At 40.1% G+C, this 21,232-nt stretch overlaps 1 protein-coding gene across 2 annotated transcripts in view; it reads right to left on the reverse strand.

Moving 5' to 3' along the window:
* Window positions 1–21,232, reverse strand: part of GRIN3A (glutamate ionotropic receptor NMDA type subunit 3A) — a 75,517-nt gene that overhangs the window by 30,273 nt on the left and 24,012 nt on the right. For both annotated transcript variants that reach the window (XM_074931644.1, XM_074931643.1), the window contains 2 exons: window positions 13,413–14,017; window positions 5,900–6,947 (listed from right to left, as the gene is read on the reverse strand). In XM_074931644.1, the coding sequence (XP_074787745.1) occupies window positions 5,900–6,947; window positions 13,413–14,017 (1,653 nt within the window). The remainder of the gene's footprint in view (window positions 1–5,899; window positions 6,948–13,412; window positions 14,018–21,232) is intronic.

Here is a 21,232-nt window from a genome sequence, read left to right on the forward strand (position 1 = left end):
CCTCACTCTAAACCTTGCTGAACTTGAGGGAAAATATCATTAAATTCAGGGGTATTTGAATCATTCCCCTAATGATGAAAAAGGCCTATGTAGTGGCTGGACCTTTCCTTTTCTATGGTTTGGTATTGCTAAAGCTCAGCTGCAGCTAATTGCCAGTTGGAATTTCTGGACTGTTTTAATACATGTAACAGGGAGTTTTTAACTGACATAATAATGGACATCAGGCCTCTAAATTAACTGAGATTTTCATAAATCAGAAACGACAGCTCACACTCTCACATTTTGTATTTTAAATCTAGAAACAAAAATCTGGGCGACTGTACATACTGAATTCTTGAGTAACAGAATCTCATAAATATCTTGCCTAGATTACTCAAAGTGCTTAGCTTTTGTCATAAAAAGATGGACAGCTTGTAAGAGCAAGTGTTCAGATAATGGATTGGAAGAGAAGCAGAGACTTCTGAGGACTAATACCAAAGCACACCACGGCTGTTGAAAGGACTGTTGGATGAGACTTGTCAGAGTGATTGTATATGTCTGCAGTGTATTTCTTCAGGCATCTATGGTTTCTGTGTGACATCACTGCTGGCCATGCTAGTACACCATCATGCATGATGGAGAGTAGGCACTTTCAGGGAATGGTTTGGGTGATCTCGCCCTGAAGTAAGTGTCTTCAACAGCAGCCCAATGTGCCCACTTTCCCTAACTAACTGTAAAAGCATATTAGACTGAGTAAATAATTTGTAATTTCTCCACTGCAGATGTGTAACGTTAGATGAGATAATGCAATAAAATTGCTGATGGTGGGATTCACAGGTGTAGCCCTTTTTGTTAAATAAAACTCAATAGGTTAGGTATTTTATGTCAAAATACAATGTGGAAAGGAACTCTGCTATTGTCAAAGGGTGTTTTGAAGGTAAAGTGATGCAGAGAACTAAAACTATAACCGCAGTAAATTAACAGGCACAGCTACTCTAGTTTATCCTAAAGATGGCAAAGAAAAGTTGAAAGCTGTCACAGAAGTTAACAGTGGTTGAATAGCACCTGAAAAGCTCATTACATTGTTGAAAGAACAACACTTTTGGCAGAAAGAAAGGCCTGGCGCTGGACTACCTTATGGAAAACCTGTCCAGCTCCTCAGCTTCTGCTGTTGCATGCCTTCTTGCTGGAATGTTTGAAATGTTTCTTCTGTCCTCTGGGCTTCCACAATTATCTTGCCTCAGATAATCTGAACTACTCAAGACACTCCTGCCTTGATGGTCCATCTCCAACTTGTGCTCTTGCATTAGAAGTCTGAAAGCAAAGTCCCTGCTTCAAGTCCCTTTGCCACTAAAAAAACCAACTCCCCGTGGAGATCCTGTAATACAGTATCATATTTTTGGATTTGATAACAAAGGGTTTTACTGGATCCAGCCTTAGTTGCAGGCTTGCTGGCCAAAGGAAGGCACTGACACTGCTATGTACTGACAGATGATTTCTTCTTTTCCCTGTCTGTGGCACTGAGACCTAGATTACTCATATGCAGATAGTACTGCTTTATGGAAACCATACCAGAAACCGAAAGATAAAATATCTGGATTTGTCCCAAGACTAGCTAAAAAAGGCAACAGCCATAAAGATACATGCTTCTGAAGCAGAATGGTAACAATTCTCGTTTTTGTGCCCAGAGCCCCTTGCTTATCAATGTGCCCCTTCTCTGCTCAGCCTGTGCCTGCAAGGCTGTGTACTCAGCTGCTGCTGTAGATCTGTAATGCAACTGCCACCTATCAATCAGGAAAAAGACAGCAGTGGCCAGCTGTCCTAGACTACCTGTCTCCATTTGCATAGTACATGGTCCTCTGGCACCAGCTCTGTTTTAAAGAGTTACCTGTTTGGCCACTGTGAAAATGGGCATTGGCCCCAGCAAAGGACAAAAACTTTGGGTGGTGGGTTTTTCAGCTATAGATATAATATCATATATACCAACATGAGTATTATGTCAATATAGAGTATAATGTCATCACCAAGGGGCTAAGGAGCTATACAATAAAAAAAGTGATAATCAGGTTTGGGAGATGTCAGGAATAAAGCCAGCTGTCTCCAGGCCATTACAGGTAGGTAGAGCAAGTGATCAGACCAGCTCAAAGGCAGGCAGCTGGTCTGCATGCCCGTAGGCTGAATAACTGACCCTCTGGAGAAGTCAACTTGTACAACAGCATACCTGGTCTGCCAAGCATTCTGACAAAGAAGAATGTTTTAAATTTGTTCATCCAAAGATGTGACATTAGGAGAAAAACTGAAAAAAGCCTCTGTTATTCAGATGAGAGAAAGGATAAAAGCAGTATAAAATGATCCAAATACAGGATTTTTCCTCCATTTCTATCTCCTCTGCAAACAAGTTTTTAAATTTCTGTGCCATGTATTGTAGAGAGCTTTCTAGGAGGGAATCAGGACACTGCTACAGCTTTCATCCAGGTAACTGGCACGTTCATCCTGTAGCTATCCTCCTGAGCTCAAACAACAGACTGAACATGTTCAGGTGAGTTTCTTCCTCAAAAGCTGTGTTTGCCAGTTTCCACTGGCAAGAGATGATACTCTGAAATGTGTAAGATTAGAAAATGAGAGGAGAGGGGGCAGCTGTGGCCCAAAGCTTCTCATTGTCTTAGAAAATTAAGTTTAGATGGCAGGACATTGCTTTAATATTTCTGCAACTTACTGGCTATGTTGTAGCTCTTATTGTAAGGAGTCACCTGAAATGTGACCTAGTAAAGGGAGTAGCCAGTTTTGATGGATACTCCAGAGATTTGGCTTTAGTGACTCACCCTTGTTAAGATTCTTACACAGAAAATACATACTAAGTTCCCCAGATTCAAGACATATTCCAGGAAATTAATTCTCCTGCCTCCCACTGCTTGCCTTCTGCTCTGGTTTGTCTTGTCTCACTGGCCGCTCCTTTCAGCAATGTGATGGTATTTCTATATTCCTTTACTTCCCCTTCTACATCATTAGTGCATTTAAAGGTCCAGTGGAGGTATGTCTAATTCTGTATGCCACTTTACCTTGTGACTAGTGGTTGTACCCCAACTCATTTCTTTTGATTTCCAATTAAAATGTTATACCTTAGAGACTTCAGCAACACAGGAGTACCATCTTTCCTTTGCTGAGCTGAAATGAGCAACTGCTGAGCACTGTACTGCTTGGTCAATTAAACATCACTGTTGTAACACGAATTTTTGTAGAAAGGCAGATAGTATTTATTCAGGCAATATCTAACATTGTCTTTTTTTAGACAAGAGAGAGCATACATATTCCTGGAAATCCTGACTTTAGATACCAGGTCTCTAACCTTGAAAAAACCTTTTAATTTTTCCCAACTTGCCTGCCTTCCTGACTGTTTGCAATGGTAATTAGTCAATGCCAGTCACCCATCAGATGGGATTTAATGTTTGTGGCTGCCAGCCTGAAGAAACTGTATGTCTTACATCACCTCAAGAAGGTTGCTCCTCTATTGTGGGTTTGTTTTTTAAATACATTTCAAAAGCAACGGCATATGTATCCTGAGAGAAGCAGCAGAATGTTTAAAAGAATATTAAAGCTAAGATTATTTATGCATCCTGCTGCCATCTTTTTGAAATGAGTCTCCACCACTGAAAAGAAAGAGGTAAGCAGATCTGGTGAAAAAAACCCCCACCAACAATCTTTAAATCATGTAAAAAATGCTTTAAGCAACTAACTAAAAAGTGGTGCATGTACCTCTGCAACTGTTGTGCCCCAAACATTTCCTAAACCTAAGCTTTAAGTCTTACAGAGAACTTTGAATGGGCACAGCTCAGGCTTCATGTGAGAAAAGGTTAAACCACTACATTTTCTATTATTAACTACTCTTACAGACTAAAACTTTGGACACAAATGCATGAATGAAATATATGAAACTATTTTGTAGTTCATGTATTGGCAGGCAATCCTCTTCCATAAAATCTACCTTGTCTTATTCCCACACTGGACTCTGATAACTACTCAGAAGCTTAGATCTAGTCCATGAAGCAGAGAAGTGCCTGCCTAGGAAAGGCCAGTAATGCCACTGAATTAATGGGATCACTGAGGTTACTAACTGTGAGTCATCAGTCTTTCTGTTCAGGACAAAGACCTGTATTTGCAGCACCTGATATGCTTCAATACTCTGTGCTTAATTTTGTAACACAACAGCCAAGCTTTACAGCACAGCTTTAGATAATTTTACTTTTTTGCAATTGCAGAAATTTCCCAATACCTGTTTTATGAATTCCATGTGTGGTCACAATAATTATGCAGAAAACCAAGATGTAATCTGATGCAATTTGATTTGATGGAATAGGTGATGCTCATGCAAAGAGTAGAGGACTAACCTAATTTCCAAGCCAATATTGTAGCTCACACAACAATGACCATAACACAGATATTCCTGGAGCTGGGAAATTCAGCTGAAAGCTCTCCTTTGCTTGTTCAGAATGCTCTGAATAAAGCAATAGATGATTCCTGGACTTTTGCAGCTTAAACTGATGTAGCATTTATGATACTTTTTCTGGGAGGGGAAGGGCAGATTATTAGTAGCAATTTGCTTTAAGCCATAAATCAATCTTAGAGTGTCTCAGGCCAACCATAAAAACTATTACTCTTTGTTTAAAATATTTTTAGTAGAAACAATCTAGATAATATTGGAGGAAGTGAGTCAGAAGTCATACTCACAAAGTCAAAACTGCACAGTCATTAGTCTGAATGCAAGGTTTTACTGAGGTAACATATGAAGCTTGACCTTTGCTGTCTGGAGGGACATATGTAACCTTTATTTACACAATTTATGAAAGCAAAAGAAATGTTCAGTTCTTAAATTCTTAAAATGACTTTTTCCAGTGGCACAATGTTATACCAATTCAGTCACCTGAGACAAATTAATGGTGGATGGTTTCAAAGCTATGTAGCAGCAGTTAGGTCATGAGTATAAAACAGCAGACAATACAATCATACCTTCACTGGAGAAAAGTGCCAAACAAGGAAAATTTGCTGTCAGGTGAAGAGGATGCCTGCTGCTGTGTCACCTGCAGCAATATATTCTCTCTACAAATTATTTAGCATGTGTGTTTTCATGATCATGGCAAATAAAATCAGAATAGTCTTATAAAATGACTGGACTTAAAATTCCAGCTGAAGATCCCTTCATCCTGCCTTGGGAGCTGGGGAGAGAGTGGGTGTAGGCAGTCCCGCTTCTACATTTTTTCCTTGCCTCACCAAAAAGTACTAGGAAGTCTGAGCTATTTGCAGATGGGTTGTCTACAACATAATTTATCTCCTCCCATGACAGTTCCTCAGCAGAAACAACACTGCAAATCAAACGTCTGACTAGTTGTAAAGTGAATTTCACTGTTTTGATGCATAAGGCAGGATTTTTCAAAAGATTTCAGTGCTGCTCCATTTGATTTAGAATTCATGGGGAATTTTACCAGTAGTGCCTATGTAAGCACCATTATGGCTTGTGAAATATAGTTTGCAAAAAACATCAGTGGTCTTGTTTTCATGCTGTGTGGTTGGTTTGTTTGAATCGATCTCAAGATGACCCAAATCATCCAACTGATCAAAACATGTACAGGCAAAGGGACTTCAGAACTGAAATAAAACCCTTAATCTGCATGTAGAAGCCATTTTTCTTCCCTGCAGTGGGCAACACCAAAATCCTTCACTTTCCTCTGCACTCTCAGTCTTTGACATCCCACCCCTACACTATGATGTTTAAAGATCTCTCACTGAAATTTCCTAATGAAGTGCCATCACGTGGTAACTAGTTGTAAGTGTAGCTGCTGTTCTGCACACAGATTGGTTTCTGCTTGTGTTGGAAACCATAAATTACACCGCAGTGAATTCTGACTAGGAAGAAGACATGCTTTACCTTTGGGTCATGTATTCCAGAAAGCTCTTCATAGATCTTCTCTCCTACCATGACAGCAGCTAGGTTGGCTGTGTATGTGGATAAACAAAACAGACAGAAAATAGCCCAGAGATTCATTAAAAACCTTCCAGTCCAGCACTTGGGGGGTTTGATGGCAGCTGTTCTTCCAAACAAGATCGCATAGCAGACGTTCAGGGCAGAGGAGAAAGAGAAGACTTTGTTCCTATTTCTTCCCTTGGGGGTCATCCCAAAAGGACTTTTCCACTCATACAGGGTGAGGAATACAGCTGTGATGTGGAGAGCCACAAATATCCCCAGCCACATAGTCCAGTGAAGTGGCCACATAAAGGCTCCAATAGGAGCTGCTGTGTCTCTGGTCCTCACCAAGATGCCCAAGCTGGTTGAAAAGAAAGGGCTGGTGAAATCAATTACTTGGCTGCGGGCAGTGTTAATGCTAAATGACGTCACTGCCATGTGAGCTGTGCCAGCGAGAAGGTCTCCCACCAGCCCTGTCCAGTGGCCATTCTTCCAGGCTCCATATTTTCCATCACCAACAATGTACAAGTCAAAATCAAAATTCATATCCTCAGCTAGCTTCTCCAGCAGGTCAATACAGTAGCCATAGCAACACTTCTTCAGCTCAATGGGAACAGTGTCATTTCCTCCTTGAAGCGTTTCAAACAGGTTATCCAGCACGGCTGAATCATTAGTCAAAGGATCCAGGCACAGCTGCCCTGCTGGGCAAAGACCTTCATCATCTACATCTCTTGTAAAAACGAATGGATGCTCAATAAGAGTTACCACTCTGAGATGCAGCCGGGTGGGGTGTTGCATGTGGTTTTTATGTCTCTGGGCCTGTTCTGGCCATATCCCATAGTCCATGATTATCTTTCCTTCTTGCCAGCTCCCCAGACGAGTCCACATTGGGTTCCCGACAGGGTCGTGCTGCAGATTCCAGATGAAGAAGTTGTTTTCTGAGCTGACAACAGAGGAACCTTTCACCTTAATGTGGCCACTGAGACCGTCAAAACTTGTGTTGGCTAAAAACCTGTTGGAGGGAGAAAGCAGAGCAATCAGAAGGAGGCAACTGAGGTCATCATGCTAAAGCATATGCAGACACCATGAATTTACGTGTAAGAGAATAGATTTGGGATGTTGTTGAACACCTGGATCATTAATAGCTTTTCTATGGCATGATGAACAAGCCACTTAATTTATGACTAAAGTACTTGGAAATGCTCTCCTGCATATCTTATTATCTAATGTAAATGAAATCTCTTCGGGAAAGATATTCTTTTTACTTACTAGAGAAAAATGAGAGAACACCAATTTTTTCAGCTACCTTTGCCTCATAAATTAATGAAACACAGGTTAGTTCCAAACTGAACTCACCAGATCTGTAGTCAGTTCCCTAGATAAAAATGTGCATGAAAATGGAAGAGTGGAAATTATGTATCAAATGTCCTTCCAAGAAAAATCCTATAATCTCAGTAGGTTACATAAGAGAGGGTACTGAAGTGCTGTCAACAGCTTTCAAGCACTCTGAAGTGAACCAATCTGGATTCAGACATGCAAATTTGGCATTGGTAAATCACGGTTAGCCACCTCAGAGTGAAGAAAGGGACTCAGTGAAAGATGGTTGCCCTAGGACAGTCCATTTCAATTCTTACCAAAACCAAAGAAGCTGCCTAAAATACCTGCAAATATAACGTTCTGAAAAGTACAATTTTGACACTGTAGTAGATCTCATGAACTGTGCCAGTTTTGGACTGTACATTTTGCATTGAGATTTCTCAGCTTTTACAGTTCCAGATATTCACAATAAAATGAAGTATTTCCTTTGTATTGGGTGGCAATGTTTGCTAGTAGTTGCTGCCCTGTATGTTGAATTCAGCTTCTGGTAAGTCATTATCAAAGAGGTTAATACAACATGGATAAAGGAACAGGGAACTGAGCAGGAAGTAAGTGCTATGAGGAGAAAAATCCTTTTTTGTGTAAACACCATGACCAGCTGAACTGCACTCTGTTAATAACAAAGCTGCTACGCATTATGCAGAGGCTGTAGAAGAATCCTGCTAAGTCTTAGTACAGTGATTCCATTAAAAACAACTGAGTTAAATTGCTGCTAATACGGTGCAAGGTAAGTCAAGCATATATTTTTCAGTAAGAAGCATTCAGAAGACACACTATTTAGCTCTCACAGTAGAATATACCACCTCACATTAGTTCTGGGAATTGGATGAAAGCAACTATTGAAAGAAGTATAAAGGCTGTAGCTCTCATTCCAGCCTCAATAAGCAAGACATAAACTTTAAGCAGTGTTAACTGTTTATCAATAGGTAGAAGGGATTAAAAATAACCTCAAATCAATTTGAAAAGGATAAATCCACAGCAAGTGTGCGTGCATGCATACTTCCACCCCTTTGTTTTGACTTTTGATGATTTTTTAATAGAGTTTCAGCAGTTAAAACTCCAGACTCTGTATATCTCAAGATCGTTTTCGTCCTCATCAGAGGGTAAATTTAGAAAACTAAATAACGCAGTTTTGAGTATGGTTGTGTGTGTGACAGCCTTCTCTGCAATGGCTTCACAGTTCTTCTTATGCAGTCTATTTTGAGTAGGTTGAGTTTGGAGAAAGATGATACAGCCAATACTGTCAAAAGCAATTGATCTGTACATGTGTTAACTTGGGCCTGAAAATTATACCTAAAAATGCACACAGGTGTTTATAAATTAGACACATGCATAAATGTGGTTTTCACTTTTAAAATCCTTCATCACTTACTCTAGCGTTAGTTAAACGGTATCATAACTTCATTAATCAGTGGTGTCTGTCACTGTTTGGTGAGTCCCTTCCTCCTATTCTGTGTTTTGTATTACTTGCATGTTTCTGTATGTAAACACTATCAAGACAAAGTTTATAGGGGAAGGCAAACTTAAGCACTAAAGAAAGGTTTATGTGCCCATAAACTTATATGTTTTTTATCTCTCCTCCTCAGTCTTTGTAAAAAATTGTGCAACTTTTTCCTTACAAGCCTTGCTGGGCTTATATGCTGAAGCCATCACTTTGACAGTAACAGTAAAACCACTGCATGTGTAGGTGGGTCTGTATGTAAAATTTTGAAAGAATTGTTTAAGTGTGAAAAATAGTGCTAACAGTTCACAAAATACCAAAACTGAGGGACACAAATGCTCAGATGGAATAAGCTGGCAAAGGTCTAATGAATTTGGCCCCATGTTGCCACTACAGCTCAACTTGGATATCAGAATGCTGCAGACCAGGTGCTTTGGGAGTAGATAAAGGTATGGAATAATACATTAGATTTATTTTCTCCAGGTAGAATGAGAACAGTGGAATTTATGCACTGTGTTCTCTGATAGTCACTGTAGAAATAAGTGTGCCCATGAGGGTGAATTGAGCCCTCTGTACCTGTCCTGTGGCTGAATTGTGTTAGAAGCGGTTACCTGAGAGATTTAGTAGCATTTAAATGTATGAGTCTGATACCTTATTGAGTTAGTGGCTTACTTTTGCAGCTGATTTGCATGTTCTATATATTTGGTAGTGACAGGACATTAATCAAAATAAATGAGGGGAACCATGTGGGAGATACATTTTAACAGCACTTTGTTTTATATGTGAGTGGCTATGGTTGCTATTCATTTGCATATGCTGTATGCAGCACTAGTGAAACTCATGCCAGGGACTTCACGTAAAAACTCCCTTACTCAATAACTTTAGGAAACAGATAAGAGGATCTGACTACATTATTTAAGCCAGAATCTCTAGTGTGAATCTTTCAGAATTACAAGTGCTGAGTATTGCACTGATACATTGGCAATATCTGAGCACTATCTTTTGAGAGATTTGTATGGAGAGATGATGTATACAAATTTCAGAATGTGAAGGGCCATATCCTCAAGTCTGACAGCTGAATTAACTTCCTTTATGCTTTGTCAATATGTGTGAGCTGATGATCACACTTACAGCCTGTGATAAAGTCACTTCAGTTTGACCAGTGAGTCCAAAGTGTGTCATTTGCCCATTTCAGTCTTATTTGTTTTTCATGTGCTTTGTTGTAATAAATGCTCATTAGAGCTTTTCCAGAACTACCATACTCTAGCAGTGATACCTTTGTAGTACCTTTAATAATGATTTAATTAAATTATTTAATTTTCTTTCAGGCTTGATGGCTTGGTTGGAAAGTTTACTGGAGGCAAGAACTAGAGTGGGCAGGCAAACAGCAGGCTGCTGAAATTATCCAAGATGCAGAGTTATAAGCTGTAAGACTAGTTGAAGCTGTAAGACAGGTAAAAAACTGGCTGGATGGTTGGGCCCAAAGAGTTGTGGTGACCGGAGTTAAATCCAGTTGGTGGCCAGCCACGAGTGGTTTCTCCAGGGCTCAGTTTTGGGGCCACTCCTGTTTAACATCTTTATTGATGATCTAGACGAGGGGATCGAGTGCACCCTCAGTCAGTTTGCAGATGACACCCAGTTGGGTGGGAGTGTTGGTCTGCTCGAGGGTAGGGAGGCTCTGCAGAGAGACCTGGACAGGCTGGAGCCATGGGCTGAGCCCAACTGGGGGAGTTTCACTGAGGGCAAATGCCAGGGACTGCCCTTGGGCCACAACAGGAGAGCTGCCAGTCACAGAGGGACCTGGGGGTGTTGATTGACAGCCGGCTGAACAGGAGCCATCAGTGTGCCCAGGGGGCCAAGAAGGCCAATGGCATCCTGGCTTGTGTCAGCACTAGCGTGGCCAGCAGGGACAGGGAAGGGATCTTACCCCTGTGCTCAGCACTGGTGAGGCCGCACCTTGATTCCTGGGTTCAGTTTTGGGCCCCTCACTCCAAAAAGGACATTGAATGACTCGAGCGTGTCCAGAGAAGGGCAACGGAGCTGGTGCAGGGTCTGGAGCACAGGTCATACGGGGAGCTGCTGAGGGAACTGGGGTTGTTTAGTCTGGAGAAGAGGAGGCTGAGGGGAGACCTCATCACCCTCTACAGCTGCCTGAAAGGAGGGTGCAGAGAGCTGGGGATGAGTCTCTTTAACCAAGTAACAAGTGATAGGACAAGAGGGAATGGCCTCAAGTTGCACCAGGGAAGGTTTAGACTGGATATTAGGAAGCATTTCTTTCCAGAAGGGGTTGTTGGGCGTTGGAATGGGCTGCCCAGGGCAGTGGTGGAGTCCCCATCCCTGGATGTGTTTAAGAGTCGGGTTGACATAGCGCTGAGGGATCTGGTGTAGTTGGGAATGGTCAGTGTTGGGTTAATGGTTGGAAATCGATGATCTTCAAGGTCTTTTCCAACCTAGATGATTCTGTGACAAGATGAGGCTTTGAAATTTTAATGCCTCATTCCGCCAACAAGGATGCTCCCATGAGCAGTCAGCAATAGATCAGGGAATCAATCTCATCATAAGAGGAACGAGAGATAGAGACAACAGTATAATCTTCAGGGGTTTGTACATCTATATCCATATTTATATCCGTATAGATAAAGGCATGCTTTGCTATGGACCAGATCTTGGTCTTGTACACAATCATTATTCTGCTCCTGAGTGTCATTTGAATGTCTGCACAGCCAATGTATGAGTGCAGTGTTGGCAATGAAAACTCAGGTGTCAGCTATGCCAGCTTGTGGGGATGGCTGTTTAACTACACACTGCAGTTAAAAGAGGTGAAGGTCTATGTCACTATGCCTTCTCCATCCCCACCTACTGTAGCTCCCAGGCTATGTATCAGGACAAATGTGTTCATTCAGACAGAAAAATGCCCACATTAGTAAACACTCAATTAAGCACCAGAGAAAAGTTTCTTCTTTGGAGGCACTTGCCTAAAGGCACGCGTGCAATGGACAAGGCTGGTCACAGTTAGGCCAACTCCTTGGTGCTTCACACCTGAGAAATTATTGGTACCACTCCAAGGTAATAGTGAATACTGCTAACTCAAAGACATCAGTACTGACCAGCAGGTATCTGTCTCACTTATACACTATAAAAACAGCTGCAATGATTCAGGACAAGGGTTTATCTAACCTGTTATTTTGTCTTTAATAGGGTCCACAGGCAGGTGCCTAGGGGAAAAAAAAGGCGAAGCATATGATCCTTTTTCTTTTCCACAATAACTTTACTGTGATTAAAGGACAAGAAATTTCACATATGTGAAATTGAATATTGTCTACCAAAATATAACAAAAGTTGGCAGCAGTCACTGTTCATGAGAGAGCTAATGCTTTTCTGTAGAAAGCAATGATGAAGAATTATTTTGCAGGAATACTTGTAAGAGTTTTAATTTTGCTTTCCTTTTTCTTTGTCCCTTCTTTAACCCTCAGAAAGTCTGTAAAACTACTGTGCTCAAATATTTGTTACTTTAAGAAACTCTTGCTGAGTTTTACTTTTCAGGGACTGAGGTATGAGCTAGTTAAAATACACAGAGTACTGAGATAAAATTAGTATCCCAAGTCAGTGGGGGATATTGCAAGCCAGTGCAGTATTTCTTCCCAAGCTTTGTTTCACTCTTCAGAAACAGGGTTTTTTGACTCCTAAATTATGGAGTAGTGCCGACTAAGGAACTGTTAGGGACTGAAATGGTTGGGTTTTGAGCAGTGCTGTTAACTACAGTATTGTGAAGACACATCTCAGATATAATTTCAAAAAAAGTTGTAAATACACAAAAAGGTTCAACGATTTTTATCCTAACTCCATCCAACAAAATCTGTATGCCTAAAACCAGGTGTAATGGAGGGGAAACATGCAACAGTCACTGGATGTAAAGTAGCTGATGAATTTACATACTTAGCAAAAACTGTTTTGTTTTCTAAAAGAAGTATGCAATTTTTCTTCTCATGTTAAAACCAAGAATATTTCTAGACAAGAATCCCCAAGCGGTTTTGGGAATAACTTCCATATAGTGACATGCAATGATCTACAGGAATAGTTTTAGCAGAAGCTGAAAGAGAACCCTCTTACACCAAGCAAGAGAGAACACTTTGTAGTTTTGAGTGCTCTCACCAGAAGCAGTGGCCTTTGAGGTGGTCAAGGTACATTTTTTTGTTTCTTTTCCTTGGAAGCACACTGGCAAGGACTACACATCTGCTTTTATACTCTTTGATTGCTTTGGTAGAGAAAATATTCGTACTGTGCTTTGCATTCTCTCAGGTAACTCAAAATCTCAGAGAATTTGACACTAGCCTTGACTATTCCCTCTTACATGCATAAACATAATACAAAATACTTTCGGAGCACAGTCTGTAGCCTAGTCTACATTTACTGTGTGATCTCTACTACTGTGGAACAGTGTCATCTTCTACAGCGGCTTAATCTGCCTCTGTGGCTAAATTTGTTTCATTTTTTGCCCAGAAATAATGAAGCAGGAGGATGTACTGCAACAAATGCATGTATGAGGGAGGGTTAACAGCATGACAGCTAAGCCACTGAAAATGGTTGGGAGGGGGAGGAAAATTATTTTTCTTGTACTACAAATATTAGCTACAAAGAAGAAAAACGGGAAAAACTTACTTTGACAAATACTGTCCTGAAGTGATATTCTTTTCATCTGTATCCATGCAATTCATTGTACTTGGAATAAGAGCTAGTTCAGGTTGAATCATAGTGGCTGCTGCTACAGCTCTTGCTACCAGCTCCATTGCATCCTGTACATAATGCTCAAAGACTGACTGTGTTGTCTTGCCATGAGCAATAAGACCAAGTGGCAAACCTTCTGTCCTCAGTTCTTCAACGTTCTGTGAATCCCCAATAATCCAGTGAAGTTCTGGAGGCATCACACCAAATTGGGTAGTTATTTCAAAAATCCTACGCGTTTTTTCCATGTCACATCCAAACATCACCATGGTGGATGTTGTCTCTTTGATGCTCTCCAGGTAAAACTGTAAGTAGTTCAGAAGGTCACTGGTTGAAGTGAGGTTTGCTGTGATGTTTATAATGGATCCCAAGTGGAACTTGGAGCTCTGTTGCGTGAGGAAGAGAAAATCTGTGATGTTCCATTCCTCCTGGCATAGCATCAGGCTGAAATTATACCAGTTGTTCATCGCAAGGATCGAGAAAGTGACATCAGCATCAGAACTCAGAGAGTTTTCTAAACTCATCTGCAGGTGAAGGGGATTCTGCAGTTAAAAATATGAAAGACAACTCATCAGAAATATGCTGGACACAAAGTCAATGAGTTTGCTTAATTTTCATTAACTCATTTAGTTCAAAGTAATCACCTGTCAACTAAGAGAGCTATGTGAGAAACAGGGAAACTTACACCCACCCATCTTACATGGACTGTGTTTCATGGGCTTCCTTAGCTAGAGTTTGAGTCAACTTCAGTAGTCACTAATGAGTCTGTTTTCAAGAACCTGTACTTCATTCAATCCATTTGTACTTTTGGATTTCTTGGCATTCTCAAGCAGATTTCTCTGCTCTCCTAACAGGGGTGTATAAATTAATGTTCAAATGCTCAACCCTGGTGTTAATGTTCAAATTCAATGGATGTTGACAAGTTTTTTGGTAAACAATAAGAAAAATAAAGAAGAGCCCTCAGTTCTTTTTATCATCTTTTCATCTTTTTTTTTTTTGGTACTTGGGGGCTTTCGTTACACAAACAGGAGTGGCTGTCTACAATCAATACACATAATGTACTGCCAACAAAACAAGAGAAAATAGATTCTTTAGTAAAGGAAAAGTTACTGAATGTACAAGAGGCTAAGATATGCAGACCGTGACTTCTGAGCTGGAAAATATTAGATAAATAAGCATTCCATACTCATTTTTTTCCATGTCACTGATGATAGAACTTAACCCGTTATGTTTCCCAACACCATTGCTCTTGACTTTATCTTTTCCAGAAAGGAGGAATAATGTGAGGCTAATTCATCTGTTCTCTTAAGGTAAGTATTTCTTCCTTTCTTAATATTTCATCCATAAATATTTTCCCCTTACTTTTGTTCCTCTCCCTTCCCTGCTCCCAAAAATAAAGTTAAATCTTATCTACAGATTTGTTAAAAAAAATAAAGAATCCAAGATATTTCTGACATTTTGCTACAAAATAATGTTTCTGTTGGGCCTTCAGCTAGCACATTATACACTGTCACAACTTCTGGTCTGAGCTGAGAACTTGACGGTGTTCAGCAGAGCTTTGCTAAAAAAGTTATTTTACTTTACACCGTCACTCAATTCCAGCCATGAGACTGATCAAAACATGTGAATTATGGTTCCTGTTTTAGAGCATCTTTTGCTTTGTGAAATCTTTTATTGTGACTTTATGTTATTTGTCTGCATTTATGCTCCCTCACAGGTGTCTGACTTTTATCTTTCTATGCATTAAGTTACTAAACATTTGAAGTCTGTTATTATTTTTTTACATTTTCAGTAGCTGATATATATGAGGGATCAAATCTCTACTGTGTTTAAAGTTGGTATAAAATGCTGTCATTTTGATTTTAATAGTATTTTACTGTTTATTATAGGCTTTAATTTGTATGGATTTTAGAAATATCATTCTGAATTTGGAATAATACAATAATCGTTCAATTTACATTAGTTTTACAAAAATAAAACCCGGGCTCTCTGATATAGATGTAAGGGGTGGAATGAGAAAAAAAAAAACAAAACCTGAAGAGCTAAACACCATTTATAAACAGCAAGCTTTCATTAAATTGTGTTAATTTGCAGTTACATGAACTCATCATCTGTTTTCCAGAGCAGATCATTTGAATTCAGAGCTTGATAAAGAGAATACAGAAATTGAAGATGTTCTCAGCAATTTTTCTTATCTCTTGGTTTTGGTACCTGTGGCCTTTTTTTTACATAGATGCAAGAATAAGCTAATTAAATAGATCACTGTCCACAACTGATGCACATCATGTACTGCCAACAGACTCAAGAGGATTGACTCTTTGGTAAAGGACAAGTTACTGAACGCACAAGAAGTTAAGCTGTGCAGACTTTCTGAGTTCTGTTCTGGAAAACATTGCCTGCTAATTAAAACACATGATTAGTTCAGGAAAAAGAAAAAGCATTGTGCATAATATGTGGGTTTTGGAAGCTGATTTGAATAAATTAGTCTCCGTAAACTGAATCACAACAAACTTTTTTTCTGAGGTTATGAGATGATCACGTAAATTAACTCTAGTTTGTCTCTCACTGAAAATATGAGTGTAGAAAGGATTTTCCTTGTGTTCTCTCTGTCCAAGATCAAGCAAAAGTATGAACATTTTTTACATGATGATCTGCCTCCAATCAGCAAAACTTTGTAAGACTATTGGCTTAGTTGAGTGTTGGAGAAGAAATGAGTTATTCAGAATACATAAAACATTTTGCATATATGATAGCACACAACTTAACCATACCTGTACGAGGAAGAGCAAACATCTTCAGTACATTCAGACACATAACACCCCAAGCACAGTACCGTAGCTATTATGATATAGGCGCAAGTATTTAAAAAAAAATCAATTATTGGATTATTGGATGCAGAAACCCATGCGCTGATGAGTGATTTAAGTTAGCAATAAGAGCTGTGTCCATATCCTTGCATAAAACAGCCCCAGGAAACAAACTTGAACATTTGTGTTGCTCCACTTGTCCCTGGTCTGTTTTTTATGTCAGTTAGGTTTCTCATACCATGAACTGGCAGTTTGGGTCTGAGCATGTTTTGGGAATCACTCCCAGCAGGCAGTATGGACAAGAGTGCATGAGAGGTGGCTCTCCATCTTATCCAGCAGGTTTAGACTTTTGAAGACCCCTACTATGTCCTCATGCCAAACCCAGTGAATATGCACAGTTAGACATGTGCAAGATGGCTTCTGCTTGTCTACACATGTTCTTCCAGTGTTAAAGCACTCCAAACTGCTGAAGATACACAAAATGTAAAAATTATACCTTAGAGTTACTGGGCATTACACCGGTCCCAGAGCAAACATGGCACCAAGCATGGAGTTCAGAGGAAGTGAAGCTCTGCTCAGGGCCAGAAAACTGGACATAATTTTACTCAGCAGTGCAGGTGAAGGCAGTTTCCATCTGACTTGGTATTCTCAGGAGCAGGGCTGGACTCTCCTAAGCACTGCAGCTACAGGCTTAGTTCTCTGGAGCTCTAGCACTGGTCCCTGTCTTATGTGCAACAGAGGTGGATGTGCCAGTCATCCAACAGACTGTTCTGCTATTGAGACACTACTCCTCGCTGAACAGAGATGGATTTGGGATAACCTGGCTTATAATGAGCCTGAATGTAAGAGTGCTTCTTGCTGTGAAACCATCTGTGCTTCAGCTGCCACTTTCAAAAGCCCACAGGTGCATCTACATGAGCACTTATCACCTCTGTGATTTATTAGTTGCTAAATTCCTGTTAATATGCTTGAAAGGTAAACATTCAGCCCTGAAAAAGTAGAAACACCGTCTGCAGAATTTTTCTGATACAATAATATACATGAAATTCAGTCACTAGGCATTTGTCTTCGGTTTAACTTTCAGCTAATTCTCAGCCCACCATGCAAACACCGCTGTAGACACCGGGGAAGAACAGCAATTAATGTCTGCTTTGTACTGGGACTAGTGGAAGGGGATGCTTGATGGGAGATGTTGTTTCACATCTCAGCCAAGAACTCTCTCTGGCCTCATCTAGTGCGTGCTTGGTTGACTTCATCAGTTTTATATGCAAAAGAAGATCCTTTTAGGAAAGAATGTGGAGATGTCTGGATTTAATGTGTTCTTAATTGTGAAAGGTTTGTCATTTGCAGAATGCAGTTGAACGTATAGGCTCTGAAAAAAATCACACAGAAATCATGTCAGTATAAAGCCTTTGATATTACAGTGTTCTTAATACCTTTATGCATGTTTATTGATTTGTCTTTCTTTAAAATAAAAAATTACTGCTTTTTATGAGGAACTTCCAAAAATTGTTTCTTCAGTCATTTAGTAGCAATCACTGAGACAACATAATTTCACTGCAAAAGCTTCTGACAACTTAAATGATAGCTTAGATGTGTATAACTTTGTACTTAACACGGAACAGAAGATTTATGATAGCATCAGTGTATTGAACACTGTACGTTCAGCCTGATTAAAGTACTTAGGCAAAGTCCTTGATTACCTCACTTTGGAAATTAGTAAAGTTTGACTATTTCAGTTAAACTGTCAATTAAAGCTCATATAGAAATTCAATTAAAATCATTAAAGATTATATAACTTGCGACAGTTTTTCTTCAAATTACACAGACAATTAAACACCATTTGAATAATGTTAACTGTGATCTATTTTTAATAATGTGTTTGCTTTTACATAGTGTCACTAGCAGAAACATTTTCTACGTCTATAAGAGCTTAATTTTTATTGCATGTCATCAGCTCCTGTTTTATAAACCAGCCATGATCAGCTCACTTCAGTGTTTACTCAGTAAAGAACAGGCCTAGAATCCTTAATTTCTGACTAATCGCCTTTGGATTGGATACCAACAGTCTTTCTACTGACTTTCAGTGGGCTTTGGACCAAGCCATTCATGGACTATTAAGCTTTACATGGTCTGATGTGTTTCACTCCTGTACATCAGCAGAGACTGTAATGACTTATTTGCTTTTTGTATCCCAACCAGAGCAGTTTTACAGTTTCATTGCCTGAGACACCTGAGATAACAGGTTCATTTAACGACTGAAACATGATTTGCATTTCATTAATGCAATATTTTTCAAGCCTCCATTTCAGTAGTCTGTAGAGCCATCCTTAGTCCTTGTAAATCTTGTAAGCATGAATGCCTGGAGCTGGACTGACTTACACCCTGAAAGATCTGGCCATTTATCTCTTCAACCAAATTTGTAATGCTAATTAGCTATGGTCACAGTGACATTTTATTTGACATTATGATAGCTTAATTAGCAGAGTTAAAAGCATATATGTGAATATTCTTTTGCTAACTGTGTAAAAGAAAATAATACACAGAAAATACTATTCATCTCTGACTCTTGGGGGCAAAGGCAGTGCTCAAATATATATTTATGATAAGAAACACCAAAGAGAAAAAAGGCTAGGTAATTGTATCAGACAAAGCTCCACTGAAGGACAAAAAAAAGCCTTCTGGCTTACAGTGCAACTGTGGGGACTCACAGCTTTACAAACACAGCTAAATGGCAGCTGTGAGCAAGCTGATGCCACAGCTCTTTCTTCCATGATTGAAACTACAAAATTGAGGCTTAAAACTTAGTTTCCTGAAGGCTCTGGGCACACCTATTGCTTCTTTCTTTCATGCCATGAAAGAACATGCTATGAAATGTTGGGTTTTTTAAATAACTGCCATACTGCTGACACTGCAAAGCTTCAAGGAGGATTTTTTGTTGGCAGCTGACAGACCATGGGAAGGACTTGGAATGGAGAGGTCCTGCCGCGTGTGCCGACCAGCCATTGAGCTGCCCACTGTACTGCATCCCGGTAAGCCCGGCAGCAGCGGAGGAAAGGCGTGCTCCAGCACATCCACCCCCAGGCTGCTGAGAGAAACCTGCTCTGCCCACAGGGCAGACCGTGACCAAGAGGCAACACTTCTGCAGGTTCCCACAGCACAGGGTGAAGTGTCCAGGTTTTCTTCTCAAAGTCCATTCTGCACCTTCTGCAGAGATACAATCAGTGTGCAGGGCAGGCACACATCCCTCCGCTCCCCTGTGAGGAGCACCCAGAGCTGCGCCTGGGTGTTTTGTGGCTCCTGGGTTCTCTCCTGGTCCCAGTTAAACCCCAGAGCCTTGACATGGATGTCAATAAGCATTAGATTTGGCTCCTAGGCCTTCATCCAGAAAATCAACTAAGCATCTGTTTAAGCAGCAACATCAGTTATGATTAAAAACACCTGTAGTACATTTCTTCTGCTATTTAGGCTTTTGATTCTCTGGGGAAGAAAATCCCAGACCTGCTTTGGCCCCATAAAGAGGAGGATGACTTCATGAATGCCTTTTTCTTGTCTTCCGCATCTGTTTCCATATAAACACCTGCTCATGACTAAGACCATAATTTGAAACAGGGTAGGTCCCCACACTAAAGCCTATTTTTTTTGCAGATGGTTTAAAAGCTTCTGAGACAGAAAAGCTAGCTTAGACCAGCCAGAGCTATTCTGATTCCTGCAGCTAAAGGGGCCTGGCATCTATTCAGGCAACGCTTATAAGCAGATTCTAAAAAGGCACTGTTGACTTTAAAAAAATCACAAAACCACTGGAGTTAGATTAATTTAAGCCTTGACTTAGTCTGTCCTAAAAATGATTTCTCTCTTTAGACCAGATAGTCATGACTTGAGGTTGCTTAGCACCTCTAATGCCTACATACAAGTACTCCCAACTAATCTGAATATGTACAGCTCTCTACAAGGTCAACGAGGCAATAGAAAACATGAACTTTCAGCTATTCTTGGAAAGTAAGACCCATTATTTATCTTCATAGCCACTTATAAGTTATCATAAGTAATACTACTTCAAAACTTCAAGGTGTTCTTTGCTCCAGGAAGAAAAAAAATCCAACATGTAAAGTCTGACAAAGAATATTTCATACAGATGCCAAGAGACAAAATAGTTTTTCCCTTCATCAAATTTGTCATTATAGTTAAAAAAAGACAGATGGTTGCCAATACAAATAGATCTGGGGAGATGCATTAGTTCTCCATCTCTTCATCATTAAAATGGCAATGCAAAAAGCTAGAGAACCACCTCCACTCCACTTCACTGGTACACTTCAAACGGGACAAAGAGGTGGCCAGGTCCATGTCTGTGATTCTTGCTCCCAAGTGCTAAGTACTGAAACTAACGCCTGCAAAGCCCTTGCAAATGCCCGGGTAAAAGATGTCAGAAGATACTGAGTATAAATATTCACCACAAAGGAAAATTTGTCACTGCATGGTATTATTTTCTAAAAGCTCAACACTGTTATGGAACCAGGTTGTCACAAGTAAGTGAGAACTTGCCAGAAAGACCAAGGAGATCCTGGCTAGCTCTACCCCAGCTTTTCTAATAACATTTCCCACTAACACATTTCTTTACAGCTGGCCTCATCTAGGCTGTCATGTTTGTGAGCAGGATTTCTCTTTTGGCATTCATGCTGCAGCTACCCCATTACAAGTCTTCCCACACTTGTAAAGGATGCAAAATACAGTGGCTGTTCCACAGAGGCGTATCTTTTGGGGGTTCTTCTGAATGCCACTATAAGCCTGAATGGTTGGAAAATACCATTTAGAAGAATTTAATTCTTCCCTTAAGGAGACACAGCATTCAACTAACTCAGAGCTCTTCAGCAGACTATCTAGGGGAGTTTGTGCGCTCTTCTGTTGAGAAGCACCTCAGAAACACTGGTGCTTTTCACATCCTTGCCATCA

The sequence above is a fragment of the Athene noctua genome, chromosome Z (assembly GCF_965140245.1).
Source record: "Athene noctua chromosome Z, bAthNoc1.hap1.1, whole genome shotgun sequence".
Taxonomy (NCBI): Eukaryota; Metazoa; Chordata; class Aves; order Strigiformes; family Strigidae; genus Athene; species Athene noctua.